Here is a 19054-nt window from a genome sequence, read left to right as displayed (position 1 = left end):
CGATTTTAGAAAACGAGTTTAGAGGAAGAGGTTTTCGCAAACGTTTGAATGTGTGAATTGGGAAGAGAAAGATTGTAGTAGGCTAGAAAGCAATAAGCAACAACAATGGCTTTATAGCATACCACTCTGGGTATGGGGAAGTGATGGTTAGTCTTATCCCCATATAGTGCATTCTGAATAAAAAACCAACTGGCACCTTTGCATATGCAAAAGGCGAGCGATCACTTACAACAAAAAGTACAAGGAAAACAAACTAATATAACTAATGAAATACATAACATGAAAGCATGATAAAAATGGGTTGGATTAGGCATGCGGCCATGGACAACAGGCCCTGGACAAGCATGACCATGACACCTAGCGTGGCACGCATGGGAATCGTACCTCCATGTCTTGGGATGTTGCGGGGCTTTGTGGCTCCTCTTGGCTTATGCTAAGGAGTCTTTTTCCGAAATTTTGAGGGTCATCTTGTGGGGCATGACATATATTTGTAAATCCAAATATTTGATGTCAATATTAAATATTCATAGATATCTCCAACTTCTTTTATAAATATTCGTAAAATATAAAAATATCTAACAATATCCATAACTTAGTTTGATAGTAATAACAACTTAATTATTAGTCTAAATAAATTTTATAAATTTCACGACTTAAAAAAATATCCGATATAAATAATTGATTGATATATCCTTGAATATTTTCAATATCTTTTATAAATGTTTGTAAAATATAAAAATATCCAACAATATCCATGTACTTTTTTTCCCCTTAACCACCAGCGATAATATTAGTTTGTATGGAAGATTTTAAGAATGGAGGAGTATGGTAAGTTGAATAATTTTGATTTGAATTTTATAGTACAGACTTGCAGTTTCTATGACAAAACGGAAAAGTAAGAGGGAATAAAAGAGATCTTTTCTTTCTAACAGAAGGGTTGGAGAAAGAGTGATGTTCCGGCAACGACGAACAAGGAATAACTGCCGTTCCCTTTCTAGTGGGTTACCTCATTTTTATTTTTCAATGAATTTTCGTTGTTATAGAAGATTGTAGATAGCGTTGGCCTTATCGTATCGTGATTCTCCAGAAGCCACCGCCATGGAGAATGAGGATTCAGCAACCGAATTCCAGGATTGGGAGGTTCTCCATGAGTATGACCACACTTTCCCCCAACTTTGCTCCTCCAATTTTCCCGATTCGAACTCGAGGTTTTTTCAGGAAATTGAAGGCGATTCAGGCTCAGGAAGCACAATCTGGTTGGATTACTTCTCTCTTCGTAATCACGAACCCAGTGCAAAGACTAAGACTGCCCTGAAGCCTACTGAAAGCAATGGCTGTTTGGTCGAATCAGAAAACCTCAGCTCCATTGATTCTGCTTCGGAGAATCGGAATTGTCGGAGTGAATTAGGGTTCGAGTTGGGAGACGACCCTTTGGAGGAATATGAATTGAACCAATCTCATGCGAACGGTCTCCCAGATATTACGAAAAGCATAACAGGTTTTGAAGAAATTTCAACCGACGCCGAGAATTTGGATGAACAAGAGGCCGATGATGGTAAACTGAAAGGCTCTCTTCTTGTTGCCAGAGATGAATCGCTCTCTGGGAAGGACATGTATAACCCAACGGAATCCGAAGAATCTAGTGAAGAAATTGAGAGCCAAGATGAGATTTTGGACGACTCTTATTCTAATTGGAGTGGAAATGAGTCAGTTGCCACGAAGTCTGGAGACGATGGAAAAGGGAGCGATGCAGGCAGCGATCGTGTAGATGGTGTAAATGATATTTTGAACGATAATTTGGGTGGGGGAAATGGAGATTTGAGTGAGAAAATAGATGTAGCAATGGCAATTGAAGAAGTGAAAGTAGAGGCGAAATCTGGTGAGTTAGAGGCACAGAGGAGGAGGGTTGTGTGGTGGAAGGTTCCTTTTCAGGTTTTGAGGTACTGCTTTTTAAGGGCTAGCCCTGCATGGTCCATTTCTGTGGCTGCTGCTTTCATGGGAATGGTGATATTGGGACGTAGATTGTATAAGATGAAGAGGAAAGCCAAAAGCCTTCACTTGAAGATTGCTGTGGTTGATAAGGTTAGTTATTGCTTCTTTCGATTATCATATTCTTGAATACTTGGCTGAAGTTCTTTTGTTTAATTGCCTCTTTGGAAGTAGGTAATGTAGTTTTGGGTCAATCAGTGATTTAACATGTTTGGAGATCTCAGTTCAACTCTGAGCAGCATAATTTGTTTTCTGGGATGTTGTTCTTGTGATTTAGATGGTGTTATTCTAAGCTTTTGATTGTTTCAATAGGGTAGCTTTCCTCTCAACGAAACTTCTTTCTTGGAAGAAGAATATTTTAGATCTTTGATTGTCATTGGACGTGCCTGTGATCCATCATAAATGCTCTCTATTTAATTGTGATTTTTGTGTTGAAATTGATGTGAACTATATTGATTATCTGGGTTGCCTATATTTGTCAACATAGACAAGTTCCGCCATTGTAAATTGTTTGAGAAAAATGTTTTTGGACCTGGTAATCAAGAAACTAACCAAATTTTGTTATTTCTCAAACTACCTTATTTTCATTATTCTTGCTAAAGAAGAACCCCCGTAGCAGGTGCCAAGAAACTTGACTCCTTTAGTAGTGCCATTGGTACGTTTTTTCTGCTTTTGATCGAACATTTGGGGAAGGAACTTCAGATGATTTAATGCCAAAACTCAAGGGTTGTACAGAGAGTTGCAAACCCTCTGGGTTGGATTTTTTTGGTTCTGAGGAAGTTATACATCGAAGAAGGCAATAAGCCTGTAGCCTGTAGGCTAACAAGGTTTCATTCAATAATCCAACTGCATCCCAATCTTTAAAAGTTCTAATTGGTTCTACCATGCTTTCAGATTTTTTGGTTCTGATGAGATGGCAGAACCAATAAATCTGAAAGCATGGTAGAACCAATTAGAACTTTTAAAGATTGGGATGCAGTTGGATTATTGAATGAAACCTTGTTAGCCTACAGGCTACAGGCTTATTGCCTTCTTCGATGTATAACTTCCTCATTTTGAGTCATTGAGTGAAAAATGAGGTTTTGTCCCTTCCCATATGTTAGTTTATTGTAGGGTTTGACATACAAATCCATTTCATAGTCTGCAAAACTTGATTGAATAATGAGAAAAACTTATACTGGTACACAACTTTTTGTAGAAGGTTGCACAGTTTGCAGATCAGGCTGCACGTTTGAATGAGGCCTTCTCGATGGTGAGACGGGTGCCTGTGGTGAGAGCTTCATTGACAGGTGCAGGTGGAAATTCTTGGCCTGCCATGAGTACGAGATGAAGTTTCTTGTATTCATGAAAATTTAAACTATTTTGAGATGTCGGAGGTCTGCATCTGTCATAAGATATGTAAATTTGAAGTTCATAGGAAGCTATTTTACATTTGAAGTTCATAGGAAGCTATTTTCTTCTTATTTTTTGCGATGATTTGTGTGTAAATGAATATCTAAGCCTCTTCCACATCCACTGTACTTTTATTTCAACAATTACGTTTAAATATATCTAGATTTTTGGATGATAAGATTTATAGATTCCATTCCAGAGGTGGAGATGTATAAGTTTCTTAAACATTGAGCAATTTCTGAACTTTCTCATATTCTTTTCCCATTTCCTTTAGAATCTATTTGAATTGTTTTATTTGATTAATTGGCATGTACATCGTCAGGCAACTTAACTTGGTAGCCGATTTATGGGATTGGGCCACCAGCCCACTGAACCCTTTACTTCAATCCTTGGTTGTTGCTGGTATCTATGGCTTGTTATCTTTTGAACTTGTAGGCAGGCTGGTCCCAAGTCCTAACTAAGTTTTCAAATTTGTGCCAGTTAATCCATAAATTTTTAAAAAATTCAAAAATTCAAAAATTAAATTTGAAAATTTGAAAGTCCAAGAAGTTAATGGATTAAATTTATGAACTAAACTTAAAATTTAAAAGTAAATCTCACATCAATAATAAGGATAATAATAAGAGACTGACTTTGTGTAGTGGGTTGTAGGGGTAGTCATAACCAAAAAATGTGGTTCGGTCCGGTTTGAAGAAATTTTGAAACTGAATTAATTCAGTATGATTCGGTTTGTGTACTCATGGCTGAGAGCAAAAGTGTTAAAAATGATAAAACGAAAACACAGAACATACAACAAAGAAAATTAAACAACTGTATATCTTATATAATTACTAATTTTCTTAATTCTAATTTGAACGTTTAAATTAACATATTACGCTATTCTAGAGCTAGTCCGTTACGAGCTAGTAAGGGGACCTCGCGGACCTACAGATCATAGGCTCCAATGATCCGAGATTAATTGGCTAAACTCATTAGACCAAATTAATCTCCATTCATTAACTAATGGGTCACTCCACTAAAGCCCATAGTTGCACTCCCCTCACTGTAGATATATTATGTCCACATGATTTAACCATAATCACAACTACCCTCACTGTAGATATATTATGTCCACATGATTTAACCATAATCAGGAAGTCGACCCTTCATAGGTTGTTCATAATAACAGCTAGGTCAAATATCTGTTTTACCCTTGAGATTACGTCTTATTCCTCAAGTCCCTACTGATCTTCTAATGAACAACTCGTTTGTGATCCAATCACCAAACCAAACTCTCTCAGCCCAGTGAGAGGGTGGGGCCTCTTGTTCAAAACCTGGATTCAGTACTTAAGAGAGAAACATTTCTCCTATCCCTAAATCGGGTAGGTGTGAACTCCTTCTTACACCCTATGTTCTCAACTATCTATCCGGTCTTACCCCTGAAATGGGAGTCTTATTGAGCTAGCGCTATTGAGCCAACCCTCAACTATGCAAATCTAAGGGCAATCCCGAATAAACAAGAGTTCATAGTTAGCTCAGGATTAAGATCGAGTTACCTCGGTCATCAAGGTGAAATAGTCAGTCTTAAACAGTAAACAACATTATAAAGTAAGAGTGACTTATTTTTTGGTCCTGATCTTATGCAAACTCATTGCATAGGATGCCCCCACTCCTCATGTCATAACATGTACGAATTAGGATCACATCGTATGTAGCACTTTCAACTCTTTGTAACAACTACAGAGTAGGCCGCATCCAATGGTGTTACTAGAATAAGGTACCCAACCTCATTCATGTACCATAGATCATTTTGACTATTTACTCGAACCCGATCCACTCTTATGTCTCCACATAAAGTTCAAGTACTCATACAATAGTCATGGGTCTTAGTTTATTGGATTTAGACTTTCATACAATTTATGAAATCAATAACAAGTATATTGATAATAGAAAATGTTTACCATTTACAAACTATGAGTTTTTAGGACATAAAACCCAACATCCTCCAATTATGAAAATTCTTCTATTTATATCATCATGCACCTATAAAGAATGGGTCTATGGGACCGTCCGCGGTTGGACTAAGGCAAGTGGGAGATTTTGTACTGGGCCTTAGTGCCCTAGTTTATTCTTTTGTACTTGTTTTTATCTTCCACACCCACTCGCTTTAGGAAAAGTGGGAGATTGTTGGGGTTGATTCCTTAAATCTCGTAGGGTCCTATAGTTTGTAAACACCTGTATGAAAAAAACGCTTGTGATGTAATAATATGAGATATTTTCTTCATTGTTGTCTATGAAATATGAGATATTTTAATTGCATTTACCATAAACTAATAAACTAAGATCCCTAGTTATCGTTGTAACTTAAGTATGTATGTGGAGACATACAAGTGGATTATGCCTTAAGTGATAACCTAAATGGTCTGTAGTATATGGACAAAGGAGAGAAACCTTATCTGGGTGACACTACGGATACGACCCACTTTGCAGATGTTACAAGTTTTGTAAAGTGCTACAGATGGTCTGATCCTGATCATTCATGTGGAGACATGCAAGCGGAGGCGTCTTATATAAAGGAGATTGTATAAGACTGGACCACGAAATGATTAGTCCCATTATATAACGCTGTTCATGACAAAGACTTTCATTTCACTAGGATGACCATAGGTAACATGACCTTAATCCTGAGTGAGTTGGAAACTCCTGCCTATGAGGACGGTCCTTTGATTTGCATGGGTGCAAGTGGCCAGATTGCCAACTCAAACCTACCACTTTGGGAATTCGTCTGATTGGGGAGCTGGGAACTCAGCTACACAAGATGGAATTCACTCCTTCCCTGAAGCAGGGGTAAGTAGAGAGATTGCTCCCTTAAAGGCTGATGTATTGTTCATTAGAGGAATCAGTGATACTTAAGGAGTTAGATGTAACTATAGGGGCAAAATGGTAAATTGGCCTAGCTGTACTTACGAGCGATCTGTGAAGGGTTATCGTAATGTTGATTGACTATATCCATGGACACAGAAATATATCTATAGTGAGAAGAGTGCAGTTGTCGGTGTTCAGTGGAGTGCTCAGCAGTTAACAGATGGTGGATTTTGTGATTCAAGAGTTTAGTCAGTTATTCATGTATCATTAGAGCTTTAAGCTACAGGTCCATAAGGTCCCCTTGGTAGCTCAATGGATTCAAGTTGAGAATCAATTTTTGGGTTCGTTTGAAGTATTCAAATTAACAAGAGGGAGTTTGATTATATATGATATAATTAAATTAGTTAAATTATATGTGATATAATTGATATGATGTATGAGATACATTAATTGGAGGAGGTTGATATAAATATGATTTATATTAAATAAAGGAGAAAAGAACTATGGTTTAAATATTACATATGATGTGATATTAAAATTATAGGTTATAAATATAATATGATAAGTTAGTTATTATATTTATTTATAATTAAAACAATTATGTGATAGTTGTGATTGGTTATTTTCTCCATTAACCGTGAAAGTGGAAGGTTATTTTCAGTTTTGAATAATTGAAGGATAAAATGAAAAGTGTTTTCATTTTGTAAATAGATCACTTCATTAGTGCTTTTACTAATCGTTTAGCTCACGAGAGACTACACGATAGTGTTTAAGCGAGAGATTAAACGATTGTGTAAAGCGAATTTTACTAAACGATCATATAAATGATCTAGCGATAAAGCGACACATACTAAACAATTGTGTATGTTTTACTAAACGATTGTGTACTAGCAAGATTTACTAAACGATCAAGCATTCTCACTCTAGACGATAGACAGTACCTTCTCCCACTTGCTTGATCGTGTAGTATATTGTTTCCTTCTTCCATCCCTCTACCAAATTCACACAGAGCACACACCTCCTGGATTTTCACTCCGAGAATACCAAGGTTGCCGAGTGGTAGTGTCGAAGGGTGCTTGTTCAAGGAGAAGACTATTCGTGATTACTAGACGATTGGCTAGGCGACCTGAATGATAGCGAGAGGTTGTTGTCCACTTGATCATGAGAGCGAGAGATCTTCAGAAGAAACATTCTTCAAAGGTACTATTTTGATTACTAAAGCATGTTGTAATTTGTTTTAAGATGCATAACTATTTTGTATGTTTCTGAATGCGTTTAATTCTTTCACAATGGGCTTGGAAAGATCTTGGTTCCGCTCACTAATTCTCTTGAATAAGAGTTCCTTCAACTTAAACATGATCCACCCGTATGTCTCTACATACATGTTTAAGCTACAAGATAACCTTGGATGTTAGTTTATTAGTTTGTGGGTTTAATGCAACTAAATGTCAAATAAAATAACACATATTTTATTAGATAAATAAGATGTTTGTACAATACAATTACAAACTATAGGACCGTATGAGATTTAGGGTATTAACCCCAACATTTACAACAATTGTAATGTCACACCCCGCCTCAGACCACCTTCTCAGCCTGAGAAAGGGTGTGACTGCAGCAGTTATCAACTCTGTTGTTGACACTTACTGCCTAGTAACTTTTGCAGAATAACTCTGATACCAAGATATAACTCATATACAGCGGATGCCTTATAGGCCAAAAATTTATTAATTCAGAAACATAACATGTTTAGAGTCATTACAACACTAGATTCATAAGTCCCAAAGCCCAAAACCCTAGTCCCTATATGAACAACTATAACATGTGTATAATATTCACAGTAACCACCTAACAGACGGGTTACAGTATCCTTATCCTTTAGTGGCAGAGTAGATGCAGAGCTATCTCCTGAGGATTTGACCACTACTTGGGGGAAAGGAAAACATTTGAAAATGGGGTGAGCTTGCTAGCCCAGTGAGTGACTTAAGAAAGATAATTGTTTCTCATGAAAAAGTCTCAATAAAGAGATTAAACTGAAATATAAACATCTACAGTAACCTTGTACTACAGTATAAACATTTTCCAAGCATAAAACATATAAAGCTGTTTTTATCAGAAAACATTAAAACTGTTTCTCAGTTGAGAATAACCCTATTGTGGTTAAAAATAATCTCAACACCAACTGCTAGTCAAGAGAGAACCCTTTTTCTCAATCTCTGACTTCAACTACCTATGTGCACGTGGCCATACTAAGTACCGTCATACCTTAGGTACTTCTGCTCAGATACCTTCTCAAATGTACTTCAGTATCGAGCTACTAAGATGCCTTTTCAAATATCCTTCGGTATTAAGTTGGTCAAGTACCTTCTCAAATGTCCTTCAGTACCAAGTTGGTTTGATACTTTCTCAAATGTTCTTCGGTATCAAGTTGGGCAGATATCTTCTCAAATGTCCTTCAATATCGCGTTTTAAGTAAAACTAGTCACAAATGACTTTCTCTTTAAAGCATGTAAAGTATAACACATATAAAAACATGGCTTTAAAGATACTAACATAGCTTTTCAACAAACTTCCCACACATGCATGCGTTTAAAACATAACTCATGGTTTGCTTGGAAATTACTTTGTAAAACTAGCTAGCATGAGAATAATCTTCTTTAAAATATGCTTTCTTTAAAACATTGTAAATATTTTAGTCAAACATTTTAGTCACTCACCTCGATCGTTTAGGAACTTTTCACTCTAGAAGTTCCTTGTTTACCTCGGGCTCCCTCTTTCACCCCCTAAAATCTAGATTCAATTTACAACTCAGATTACTCATAGTTCTAAGCCTTATTTTGAGATACTTCATTCTACAAAAGCTTACCCTAAAATCTGAATTTAGAACTCTTCGTGGTTTGGCCGAAATCACAAAATCTCCAAGACTGGCCCAAGCTTACCTAACAGCCTGACCCTTCTATTTTCTTCTCAATTTCTAGCCAGATCCCTTAGAGCTTCTTCTCTGGCAGCCCTACCCTGAAAACTAGACTTTCAGAGCTTTCAGGTGGCTTTGGAATCACTCCAAACGCATGAGTAACCTGGGAGAACTTCTCGTCCCAAGTTGATGTTGTTTTCCAGACTTCACTGTCCACATGATCAACACATGGATTTTGCTCTCAACGCAATGTTTACTCAACTTTCCCACTCTTTTTAATGTCTTTTTGAATTATGATCTGAAAAAGAAGTCCTTGGCCCTATTTATAGGCGTCCAAAAGCTCTCCAAGGTCGACACCTCCTACTTGGCTGCATGTCCATGTGTTTCTTCCTCACACTATCAATGCAATGTTCAATCAACGCAACTCTAGGTGTCCTTCTCCTACATAGCCAACGCATGGGGCTCAATTTTGCATGTCTCCTCATGCACTCACCTTAAATCCTTAAGGCTTAAGGTTTCTTCCCAAGAAGCCACATGTTTGATGACGTCCTCCATGTGAGCTCATCCCTCATATGCGTCCACAAACCCTTGGATGTTCAACGCATAGTGCCATCAATGCATAGTCCATACTCAACACATAGCAACACAACTTAATCACCGCAAACCCTAATCATCGCAAGAGCCAGCCACCACCAACGCATAGGATGGCCGTTCGTCCTCGACGCATAGCTTGCTAGGCAACACCGCAAGGCTCATTGACGCAAGGCGCTTGGCATGGGCGCTGGTCACCGACACATGGGCGTGTGGCATGGTCGCTTGAAAGGGCACTCGACGCATGGTAGGGGTGCTTGACGCATGGGCTGGGCGCTTAGCATGGGTGCTCAACGCATGCCACCCTTCCAACGCATGTCTTGCCTGCGTCCTCGCCTACCCTTGTGCCATCCAACCTTCCAACACATCACTTCAACTTTCCTTCCTTCAGCCGCATACCACCACCAACGCATCCATCACAACCTTTCCAACGCATCTATCACAAGTTTTATACTTAGCCAAATTTTCCAAGTTTTTCCCCAAAAGTCAAGCTTCCAAATTTCCTCTTTTCTTCTAATTTTCCACCCTTTTCTCTACCATTACACACTAGTTTCCACATCAACCTACTCACCACACTGGTCTCAGTAAGGGACATACTCAAGTAGAGAAATTAGGATTCGAGGTTCACATTTACCTCTCCCTTATGAAAATTTTGTCCTCGAAATTTTGCTATAAGTCCGTCAATTTAACAACTGCGGATACTTGTTTCTGATTTGCTCTTCAGCTTCTCACGTTGCTTCTTCCATGCTATAGTTTCGCCATAGTACCTTTACCAATGGGATTGTCTTATTCCTTAAAACCTGTTCTTTTCTATCAAGGATCTCCACTGGTTCTTCTTCGTAAGATAAATTCTCTCTCAACTGTACTGGTTGCTTAGGCAACACATGGGTAGGATCTGCCACATACTTTCTAAGCATTGCCACATGAAACACATCATGAATACGATATAACTCTGAAGGTAAATCCAATCGATATGCCATTGGGCCAACTCTTTCTATTATTTCGTAAGGTTCGATATATCTCGGGCTTAATTTCCCTTTCCTACCAAACCTGAGTATTTCTTTCCACGGAGATAACTTAAGAAATACTTTATCACCAACTTCAAACTCCAACTCTCTTCTCCGCTTATTGGCATAACTCTTTTGCCTATCTCGAGCCGTCTTAAGATTATCTCTTATAATCTTAACACTGTCTGATGTCTGTTGCACAAGTTTTGGACCTAGTAATTTTCTTTCACCGACTTCATTCCAATATATCGGAGTTCTACATGATCTTCTATATAGTGCCTCATACGGTGCCATTCTGATACTCAAATGGTAACTGTTGTTATACGCAAATTCGATCAACGACAGATGCGTATCCCAACTGCCTTTGAATTGCAATACACATGCTCTCAGCATGTCCTCTAATATCTGGATTGTTCGCTCAGACTGACCATCCGTATGTGGATGAAAAGCGGTACTAAAATATAACTTGGTTCCCATAGCTTTCTGCAAACTAGGCCAAAACTTCGATGTAAACCTAGAGTATCGATTTGATACAATTGAAACTGGAGCTCCAAATTGACTCACAACTCGATCAACATACAACTTAGCTAATTGGTCTAGGGTAAAAGTAACTTTAACAGGTAAAAACTTAGCTATTTTTGTCAATCTATCCACAATTACCCATATACCATCATAGCTGATAACTTGTAGAAATACAAGTTATTTATGTCACCTTATCTAGATATTGCGGCCAAAAGTTAGTGAATATGCGCCGATTGTATGAAAATTAGCATAGAATTACAATAATTATAAATGATCGCAATTACACCCACTAACACCATAAAGATGGAAGACAAACCGAATTTTACTCTGTTTTGCAGGAAACCAAGTCACCGCTTGCGCTCAAGGCTCACGAGAAACTGATCAACGCATCTCTGTCACATTGCGCCCGTCAATCAACAATGAAGAGATGATTACCGCAATGACGGCGCAATACAGTCGATCCAGAGCTGACTTTCAACCGCATGCGGTAATAAAAATAACACCATATGCAAACTCATGATCAAAAGATGTAGCTGAGCAACGCAAAAGCGGAGGATTGAGACACGTGTACAACTAAGGTTGTGCAGAATTGACGATCTGATTGCATAACAGAAGGAATAATATCCCTCCATCTTCGGAATTACCATAACAATCAGTGGGGACCACGAGGCCGGAGTTAAAGACTTGCACCTATAAATACCCCATAGATTTCAGAGAAAACTTATGCTACTTGATACGGGGCAAATTGCTGCTAAAGTGTTGGGAGAAAAGGCTGAGTTGAATGCTTAATTAAAGAACTCCGGGAAGAAGATGAGACAAGGCCGAGAGGTGAGTCTCAGATCTATTCTGCCAAATACCCGATTTGAAGCTCTGTGTAAAGACCCCTGCTACCGGTTGAGCAAGCCTGAGAAGGAAGCTCTTCCTATCATCAGATCCATCCAATCCGGCAAGCGGATCTCCATCAAATCGGTGCCAAGAAGTTGGCGCTTGTTTGTATCTGTTCTATTTCTTTCATCATTGTATTTCACTTTCTCTTTATCTCTCCATTCACACACCATGTATCAAATGCTTAATAGACATATTAAATGTTTCGATAGCTTTCATATACCATTCTCTGTCTATTTCCGTTCCTCCATTAATCACTTTCTCCATGATGTCTTTTTAATCCCCTGATAGTTAATATGAATCAAACAAGTACTTAATCTGTGTTAAAGGTATAAAATGCGTTTAGCTAAGGCATGCTAGACGGCATCCTCACTTGCGAGAGCATACGTGAAGATGCCATTCTGATCTATCGAGAGAAGATTATAAGAATGTGTTAACTAAAGCGAGTAGTACTTCCAGGCATGGAAGCAACCTTGCGTTCATTACGCTAGCCTCTATCTCACCACAGACATGTGGGAGCGCGACCAATCATTGAAAGGTATACGCCAAGGGAAGAGCGGAACTGTATTTATAGCTTTAGCACAATTGAGGACTTGCGTTGTTTATATTATTTATCTTTCTCTTTCTATTTTGTTCATAAGACTTGTTGCCGCATCCCATGTTCTTTGCATAACCTTCATAGCCAGCGTTGACCCCAGCATCTTGTATCATGAGCCTGTATCTTATATCATCTAGCTTAGGTTTATTGTATTTCATTTTACTATCGCATTTTTACTACTTTCATTTACTTTCGCAATTTTATATACTTGTACACAAACCACATTTTTAAAGATTAAAAATTTGGTCGCATATATCATGAACACACCACAATAACCTAAAACAGTCCCTGTGTTCCACCTCGGATCACACCGAGAAACTTGCGGTGGAATTACACTTGGTTCCATCGTAAGGAAACTTGTGACAACACATAGCATACTATGTGAACATCCATAATTAACGCATATCTAGCAGTAGTATCGCATCATTTCGAGCATAGAACATCATCAATCATATACATCAGCGTTTTCCAACCCAAACAAGTTTATGGCGCCATTGCTGAGGATTGGTTAACGGTTTATTGTTTGAGTGTGTTTTTGGTATTTTGCAGAAAAAATCTCATTGTACTGATTGTTCAACGTGGAGAGCAGCCTGACGGTTTATGAGTTCTGATGCTGAACCGAAATTCGAATCTGACCCTGAGATCGAGCGTACTTTCCGTACAAGCGCACGTCAGAACCGAATTAGGCGAAAGAAGGTAGCCAGCATGGCGGACAACAATGATAATGCGGTACCGATTGTAAACCAAGGGGCTATTCGACTGGCTCAAGATCCTGTCTTCCTGGCGGATGATCGCAACATCCCAATGCATAATTATGCGACACCCAATTTATATGACTTTTTGCCTGGAATCTCGAGGCCGACTGTAGAGGAGAAAGCGTGTTTCGAGATTAAGCCGGTAATGCTATAGATGATTCAAAATGTCGGGCAGTTCGGGGGTCTTCAAGGTGAAGACCCACACGCCCATCTGACCAGCTTTGTCGAGATGTGCATCAATTTTTCCTTACCTGGCGTGACCCCAGAAAATATAAAACTATATCTGTTCCCTTACACCATAAGGGACGAGGCTAAGAGGTGGGCTTACTCACTGAAGCCAAATGAGATCATTTCATGGGATCACTGAAGCCAACTGATCACTTTTTCCCACCTACCGTCAACGCAAGGCGACGAAAGGATGTGTTGAACTTCAAACAGATGGAGAACGAGACCCTAAGCACTGCCTGGGTGCGATTTAGGTGACTGGTGAAAAACTGCCCGTATATCGGGATCCCCGATTGCGTCTTGATGGAAACATTTTATAATGGCCTGAACAGAGCAACGCAGGCTGTTACTGATGCCTCCGTGGCAGAAGGTTTTATGGATAAAACATACACAGAGGCTAAAGTCATCCTCGACCGCATCTCGCAGAATATGGATGACTGGATCGACGATGGATATGAAGGCCGAGGTGCTGAGAGAAGGAAAAATGAAATAGCCATTGTCCCTGCGGAGACAATGACCACGTTGGCCGCTCAGATGGCTGCAGTGACCTCGATCCTCCAGTCAATGGCAATCAACCAAAGAGCCATTGCTCCACAATCAGCGGAACCCGCTGCACCGGCTCAAGTGACCGCAATCAGTTACGTCAATTGTGGAGGGGCTCACGGAGCTGACATGTGCCCATTGAACCTTCAGCAAGTGTGTGCTATCCAGAATAATCCCTTCAGCAACACCTATAATTCGGGCTGGATGAGCCATCCTAACTTCAGTTGGGGAGGCCATCCCAACCCAGGAAGGCCAATTAACCATCAAGGGGGTAATAGAGGGAATCTGCCTTTTCACCACAATCAAGGGCAATCAAGACCGCACAACCAGCAACCATCATCATCTAACACCTCGAGAAGCTCATTAGAGACGTTGCTGAAGCAATATATGGATAAAAACGACGCAGTGATGCAAGCGCAAGCGTCTTCAATAAGGAATCTGGAGATCCAAGTGGGCCAGTTGGCCTCTGAGCTAAGAAGTCGAACACCGGGAACATTGCCCAGCAATTCAGAAGCCCCGGGATCTACAGGAAAGGAGCAATGTCCTTAAGACATTGAGCAGGCAAGTTTGACTGCCTACGGAGATGTGGATTGCGATCACTCATGACAACACAATTTTCGATCCATATCTCAATACTATGTTTAATGCTTTATTAAATTGATGTCCCTTTGAATTTTGAATTTTGTCTTCAATTATTCATTTAATTTTGACTTTATGAATATATTTCCTCGTTGATTTATTTGCATTTAATTTTGTCTCATCTTTAATTCCTTGACTTTTTCTGTAATTAATGTGTTGAGCTTTAAATGGTGAATGATTGAGTAATAAAGAGAGAATTTATTGCCGCAAGTCAAAGAACTTGCGTTGATAAAAAAATATATAACAGAAATAATAAAACAATTAACAACAAGAATGCAAGGCGACAATGGACACATCTCAAACCAATAAGGAATGCTTTGCGTTCACATAACTCAACTGTATTGAGTTGAGGGGTGTGTTGTGCTCGTATATGTCCTTTGCCCGTCCTTAGCTAAATGCACTATGTTGAGGTAGCCTCCAGAAAAGCGTTGGTTAAGGGGTGTGTTGCGGGGATATATGCGTTGTTGCCCGTCCTCTGCGAAAAATGCAGTTGCGTTGGTGAGCATAATGCGTTAATCTTTATCTTGCGTCCATTCAAATAAAATATTAAAGAAAATTCTTTTTGTAATTTGGGAGAAGTCCAATCGTTTCGTATCCCCAAGCAATTATGACTTAGTAGACGAAAGGACAACTTTATCTGAAATTTCATAAATGAGGGAGGTGGAACGATGCGCCTGTTGAGCTGCTCGAGGCCTGTCACTACAAAAATTGTGTTGGGCCCGCCACGGCCCAACCTATAAATAAGATCTCCTCCCTCGTTGGTAAATCTTTACCTCATTTTGGCATTCTGAAACCCTAGCGCTTTGCACCCAAACCTTTCTTTCTTCCCCAACAGCTCAAGCATTTTACCAGACCTTTCTCAAGTTCGTATCCATGGCTGACCAAACTCCCACCCAATCTGCTTCACCTTCCATACCTGACCAAGTAGCCATGCGAGAGGCAGCATTCCTGGCTGCTAGTCGCAGACTTGCCGCCCAAGCCTACACTGTCCCCAGACTCGCCGGGAGAGCCTGAAGAAACCCTCTGGCCATTAGGCCTCCTTTGTTCAAGAGAAGAGGAAACACCGAGAGCATGCCTATGCCAACACCTGACGTCTCAACTAAAAGTGAAAGGAAGAGACGCGATGATACGGAGGTGTTTGGCAACATCCTGAGTACCTTGAAGCAAGAAGGTGGACTGTCCAAGGCAGGGGTTGTAAATCAACTGCTGCCTATGGAGGAGGAGACGGTGGGGGTAAAGGATGGAGTAGCGGTGGTTGAAGAAGAAGAGACGGGAAGAGGCGTTCTGGCCCTTGAGATTCCTGAGGTGACTGCCAACACAGAAGCCTATGACGGACCTCCAAGAAGAGAAGAAGAAGATATTGCGAGAAAGGAAAGAGAAGAAGAAGAGATTACGATAGAGGAGGTCAAGGAAGGCGAGGTTGCATTTGAGACCCCTAACATTGCATTGGAGGAAGTTGCGGGGGAAGCGCAACCAGTAATGGCTGAAGAAAAGAAGAAGAAGAAAAAAAAAACCAAGGAAATGAAGGCTAAGGAGGCTGAATCTTCCCATCATCGCAAAGAAAAGAAGAACAAAGAGCAAAAAGATGATGATGAAGACGAAGAGGCCGAGAAGGAGAGAAAGAAGAAAGAAAAGGAAGAAAGGAAAATGCGTCGGCATGAAAAAAGGCACTTGAGAAAAGAAGAGGAAGCGAAACAGAGGGCTGCGAGCCCTGAGAAGGATGGAGAATCAACCTCCGTAAGGGGGGATAAGGGGGAAATGGCATAGTTGATGGAATCGGCGCAACCCATACCAACGCAAATAGTTGCGACCGATGAAGGAGAAGAAGCAGAGGGAACCCCCCTAATGCGGCGTCGTAGGGAGAATGCACCGCAAGGGGCCACAATTGATCCGCAAAGATTAATTTTGGCATTGGAAGAGAAGGAGAGAAAAAGAAAAGAAAAGGAAGAGAAGCAAGAAAAGATGGAGAGGGGCAAGCTCATCATCGCAGAGGGGAATAGAAGAAAAAGATTGGAGTTTGAAGAAATGCGAAGCAACAATGAGCTTGCCAGACTTGAAGGGATCCGGAAGCGTGAGGAGGAACAACATTTGTTGCTGGCCTCTAAGCAATTCAAAGAAGAATTTACGAGAGAAGAAAAAGAAGAAGAAGAAGAAGAGAGGAGGAAGAAAGAAAAAGAGGACAGATTGTTGTTGGAGGAGAGGAGAAAGAAGCGCGAAGCCAATAAGCGATGCTTATATAAGAGCAAGGGCAAAGAACTCGCAGAGCGTGAGAAAGAAGAGCAGCGCAAGGAGCGGGAAAGGAAGGAAAGACAAGCAGCCCGCCTTATGCTGGCAAAAGGCAAGGCTATAGCAGAAAGCAACGAACCCGCGGCGGTAAAGAAGTGCTCATCAAGGAAAAAGGAAAATGATGATATGTTGATTGAGATGGGCTCCTTTCCTACACCGAATCCACTACCTAGCCTCATCACGAGCGTAATTGTGGAACATGGGTGGGACACATTCTGCCAGTGCTCATCCATCGTCGTGCCTCAGGTAGTGCGAAGCTTTTACCGCGGGCGTTTTCATGGAAACAGGGATGCGGTGACCTTTAAACAAGAAACAGTATCCTTCAATGCAAGGGACATCAACGAAATTTATCAAATGAAGGACAACCCTGATGTACCAGGGAATAAGATTATTGATGAACCCGCAGAAGAACAGATGGATGATGCGCTGAGGGTATTAATGCAACCGGGCACGAAGTGGTCAGTCTCGCTCAAAGGCATCCATACCTTGGAGTCCAAGTCCTTGCTACCAGAGGGAAGGCTTTGGGTTTACTTGGTTAAAAAGCGGTTGATCCCAACAACGCATGACAAAACTGTATCAAGGGATCGGGTTATGGCCGCATACTGCATAGCCCGCGGCATTCCTATCGATGTAGGGCAGTTGATCGCAAGGTAGATCAGAGCATTAGTGGGGCACGTTCGGGGGCAGTTTTTCTTCCCGTGGATCATTTTAAGTCTATGCCTGTCTATGGGTGTAGGCATTGATAAGGAGCCCATGCCAGAAGTCCACGGCCTCATCAACATAAAAATCTTGAGGATGCTTCTCAAAGATTCTCCACATTGCCCCGAGCTGCCAGCAAAGAGGGCTGCGATCAATTTAAATGCGCCTCAATAACCAAGGCCCAAAAGACAGTGAAGAGAAGATAAGGGAAAAAAGAAGGTCCAAGAGTCACCAACGCAAGATCCAGAACCTATGGACCCTCTTCCCTTAGTTATCCGGCCTCCAAGCCCTCCGAGTCGGCCAGCACAACCCTCTTCTCCCTTGCACGAACATTTTACAAACCCCCTTCTTGTCCCCAAATCTCCTATTATTTATCCAGCAGCCCCCATCTCACCATCAGCTTCATCACTGCAACCCACCATTCCACCGCCGCATGTTGATAACCCACACGATTTGGGTGAAGGCACCTCTGCCCAACCCCAAAACGATGCTGGCGAGACATCGCAGGCACAACCATCCTTCACCTCCATGGCTGCTGAGTTAGCTGAAATGAGAACCCTCTTCTCTCAACAGTAGGAGCTTGTCTTTCAATAGCAACACTTCTTCAATCAATGCTTTGAGGTAGGAATGTAGCACATTGATGAGATTCAACGCAGTGCTGCAACTTCAAGGGAGGCGCCCATCAATATGCAGCGCAGTATGCATAGGATCTTCCTGCACCAAAGACAAATAGCGGAGCGTAATCAAGAGTATTTTAATTTTCTCACCGCATATCTGCATGGACCGATGGTGCCTCCGCATCTAAGGTAGCACTTATTATTTGATGACGCTTCGTCTGCACCACCTCAACATCCTCCGCCAGATCCCTCTGCTCCTCAACCTTAATATTTACACTTTCTTCAATGTTATTTCTTTTATGCAGCCATTCTTTATTTTGTATTCAATTCATTTATTCTTTGTAAGTTAATCAAATTCTTTGACTCTTGTATAGGCAATAGAAAATTTTATAATGCGTTCAATTATACTTATTTGTACATTTAATATTCAATACAATTAGAGTACATGATTCACCCTACTTTTTGCCTGTGCCTTTTCTTTATCTTCCTTTGTTAATTTTGTGATGTCCTTAATCTTTTATTTTTACGATCTTCATTGCGTTGCTATG

The 19054-nt window shown here is 40.5% G+C and overlaps 1 protein-coding gene across 2 annotated transcripts; it reads left to right on the top strand.

Moving 5' to 3' along the window:
* Positions 1-744: 744 nt before the first annotated feature.
* LOC120076701 (uncharacterized) lies at positions 745-3559 on the top strand. Of its 2 annotated transcripts, none has more exons than XM_039030599.2 (2): positions 745-2082; positions 3191-3559. In XM_039030599.2, the coding sequence occupies exons 1-2, from the start codon at positions 1099-1101 to the stop codon at positions 3317-3319; spliced, it is 1113 nt and encodes a 370-aa protein (XP_038886527.1). In that variant the 5' UTR covers positions 745-1098; the 3' UTR covers positions 3320-3559. The 2 variants fall into 2 exon arrangements, with proteins under 2 accessions (XP_038886527.1, XP_038886526.1); XM_039030598.2 differs by having other exon boundaries at positions 3188-3559.
* Positions 3560-19054: the final 15495 nt, after the last annotated feature.

The sequence above is a fragment of the Benincasa hispida genome, chromosome 4 (assembly GCF_027475165.1).
Source record: "Benincasa hispida cultivar pf3 chromosome 4, pf3_genome.v1.1, whole genome shotgun sequence".
In the NCBI taxonomy this organism is placed as follows: domain Eukaryota; kingdom Viridiplantae; phylum Streptophyta; class Magnoliopsida; order Cucurbitales; family Cucurbitaceae; genus Benincasa; species Benincasa hispida.
The sequence above is the reverse complement of the archived record's forward strand: the minus strand, read 5'-3'. Positions and strand labels throughout refer to the sequence as shown.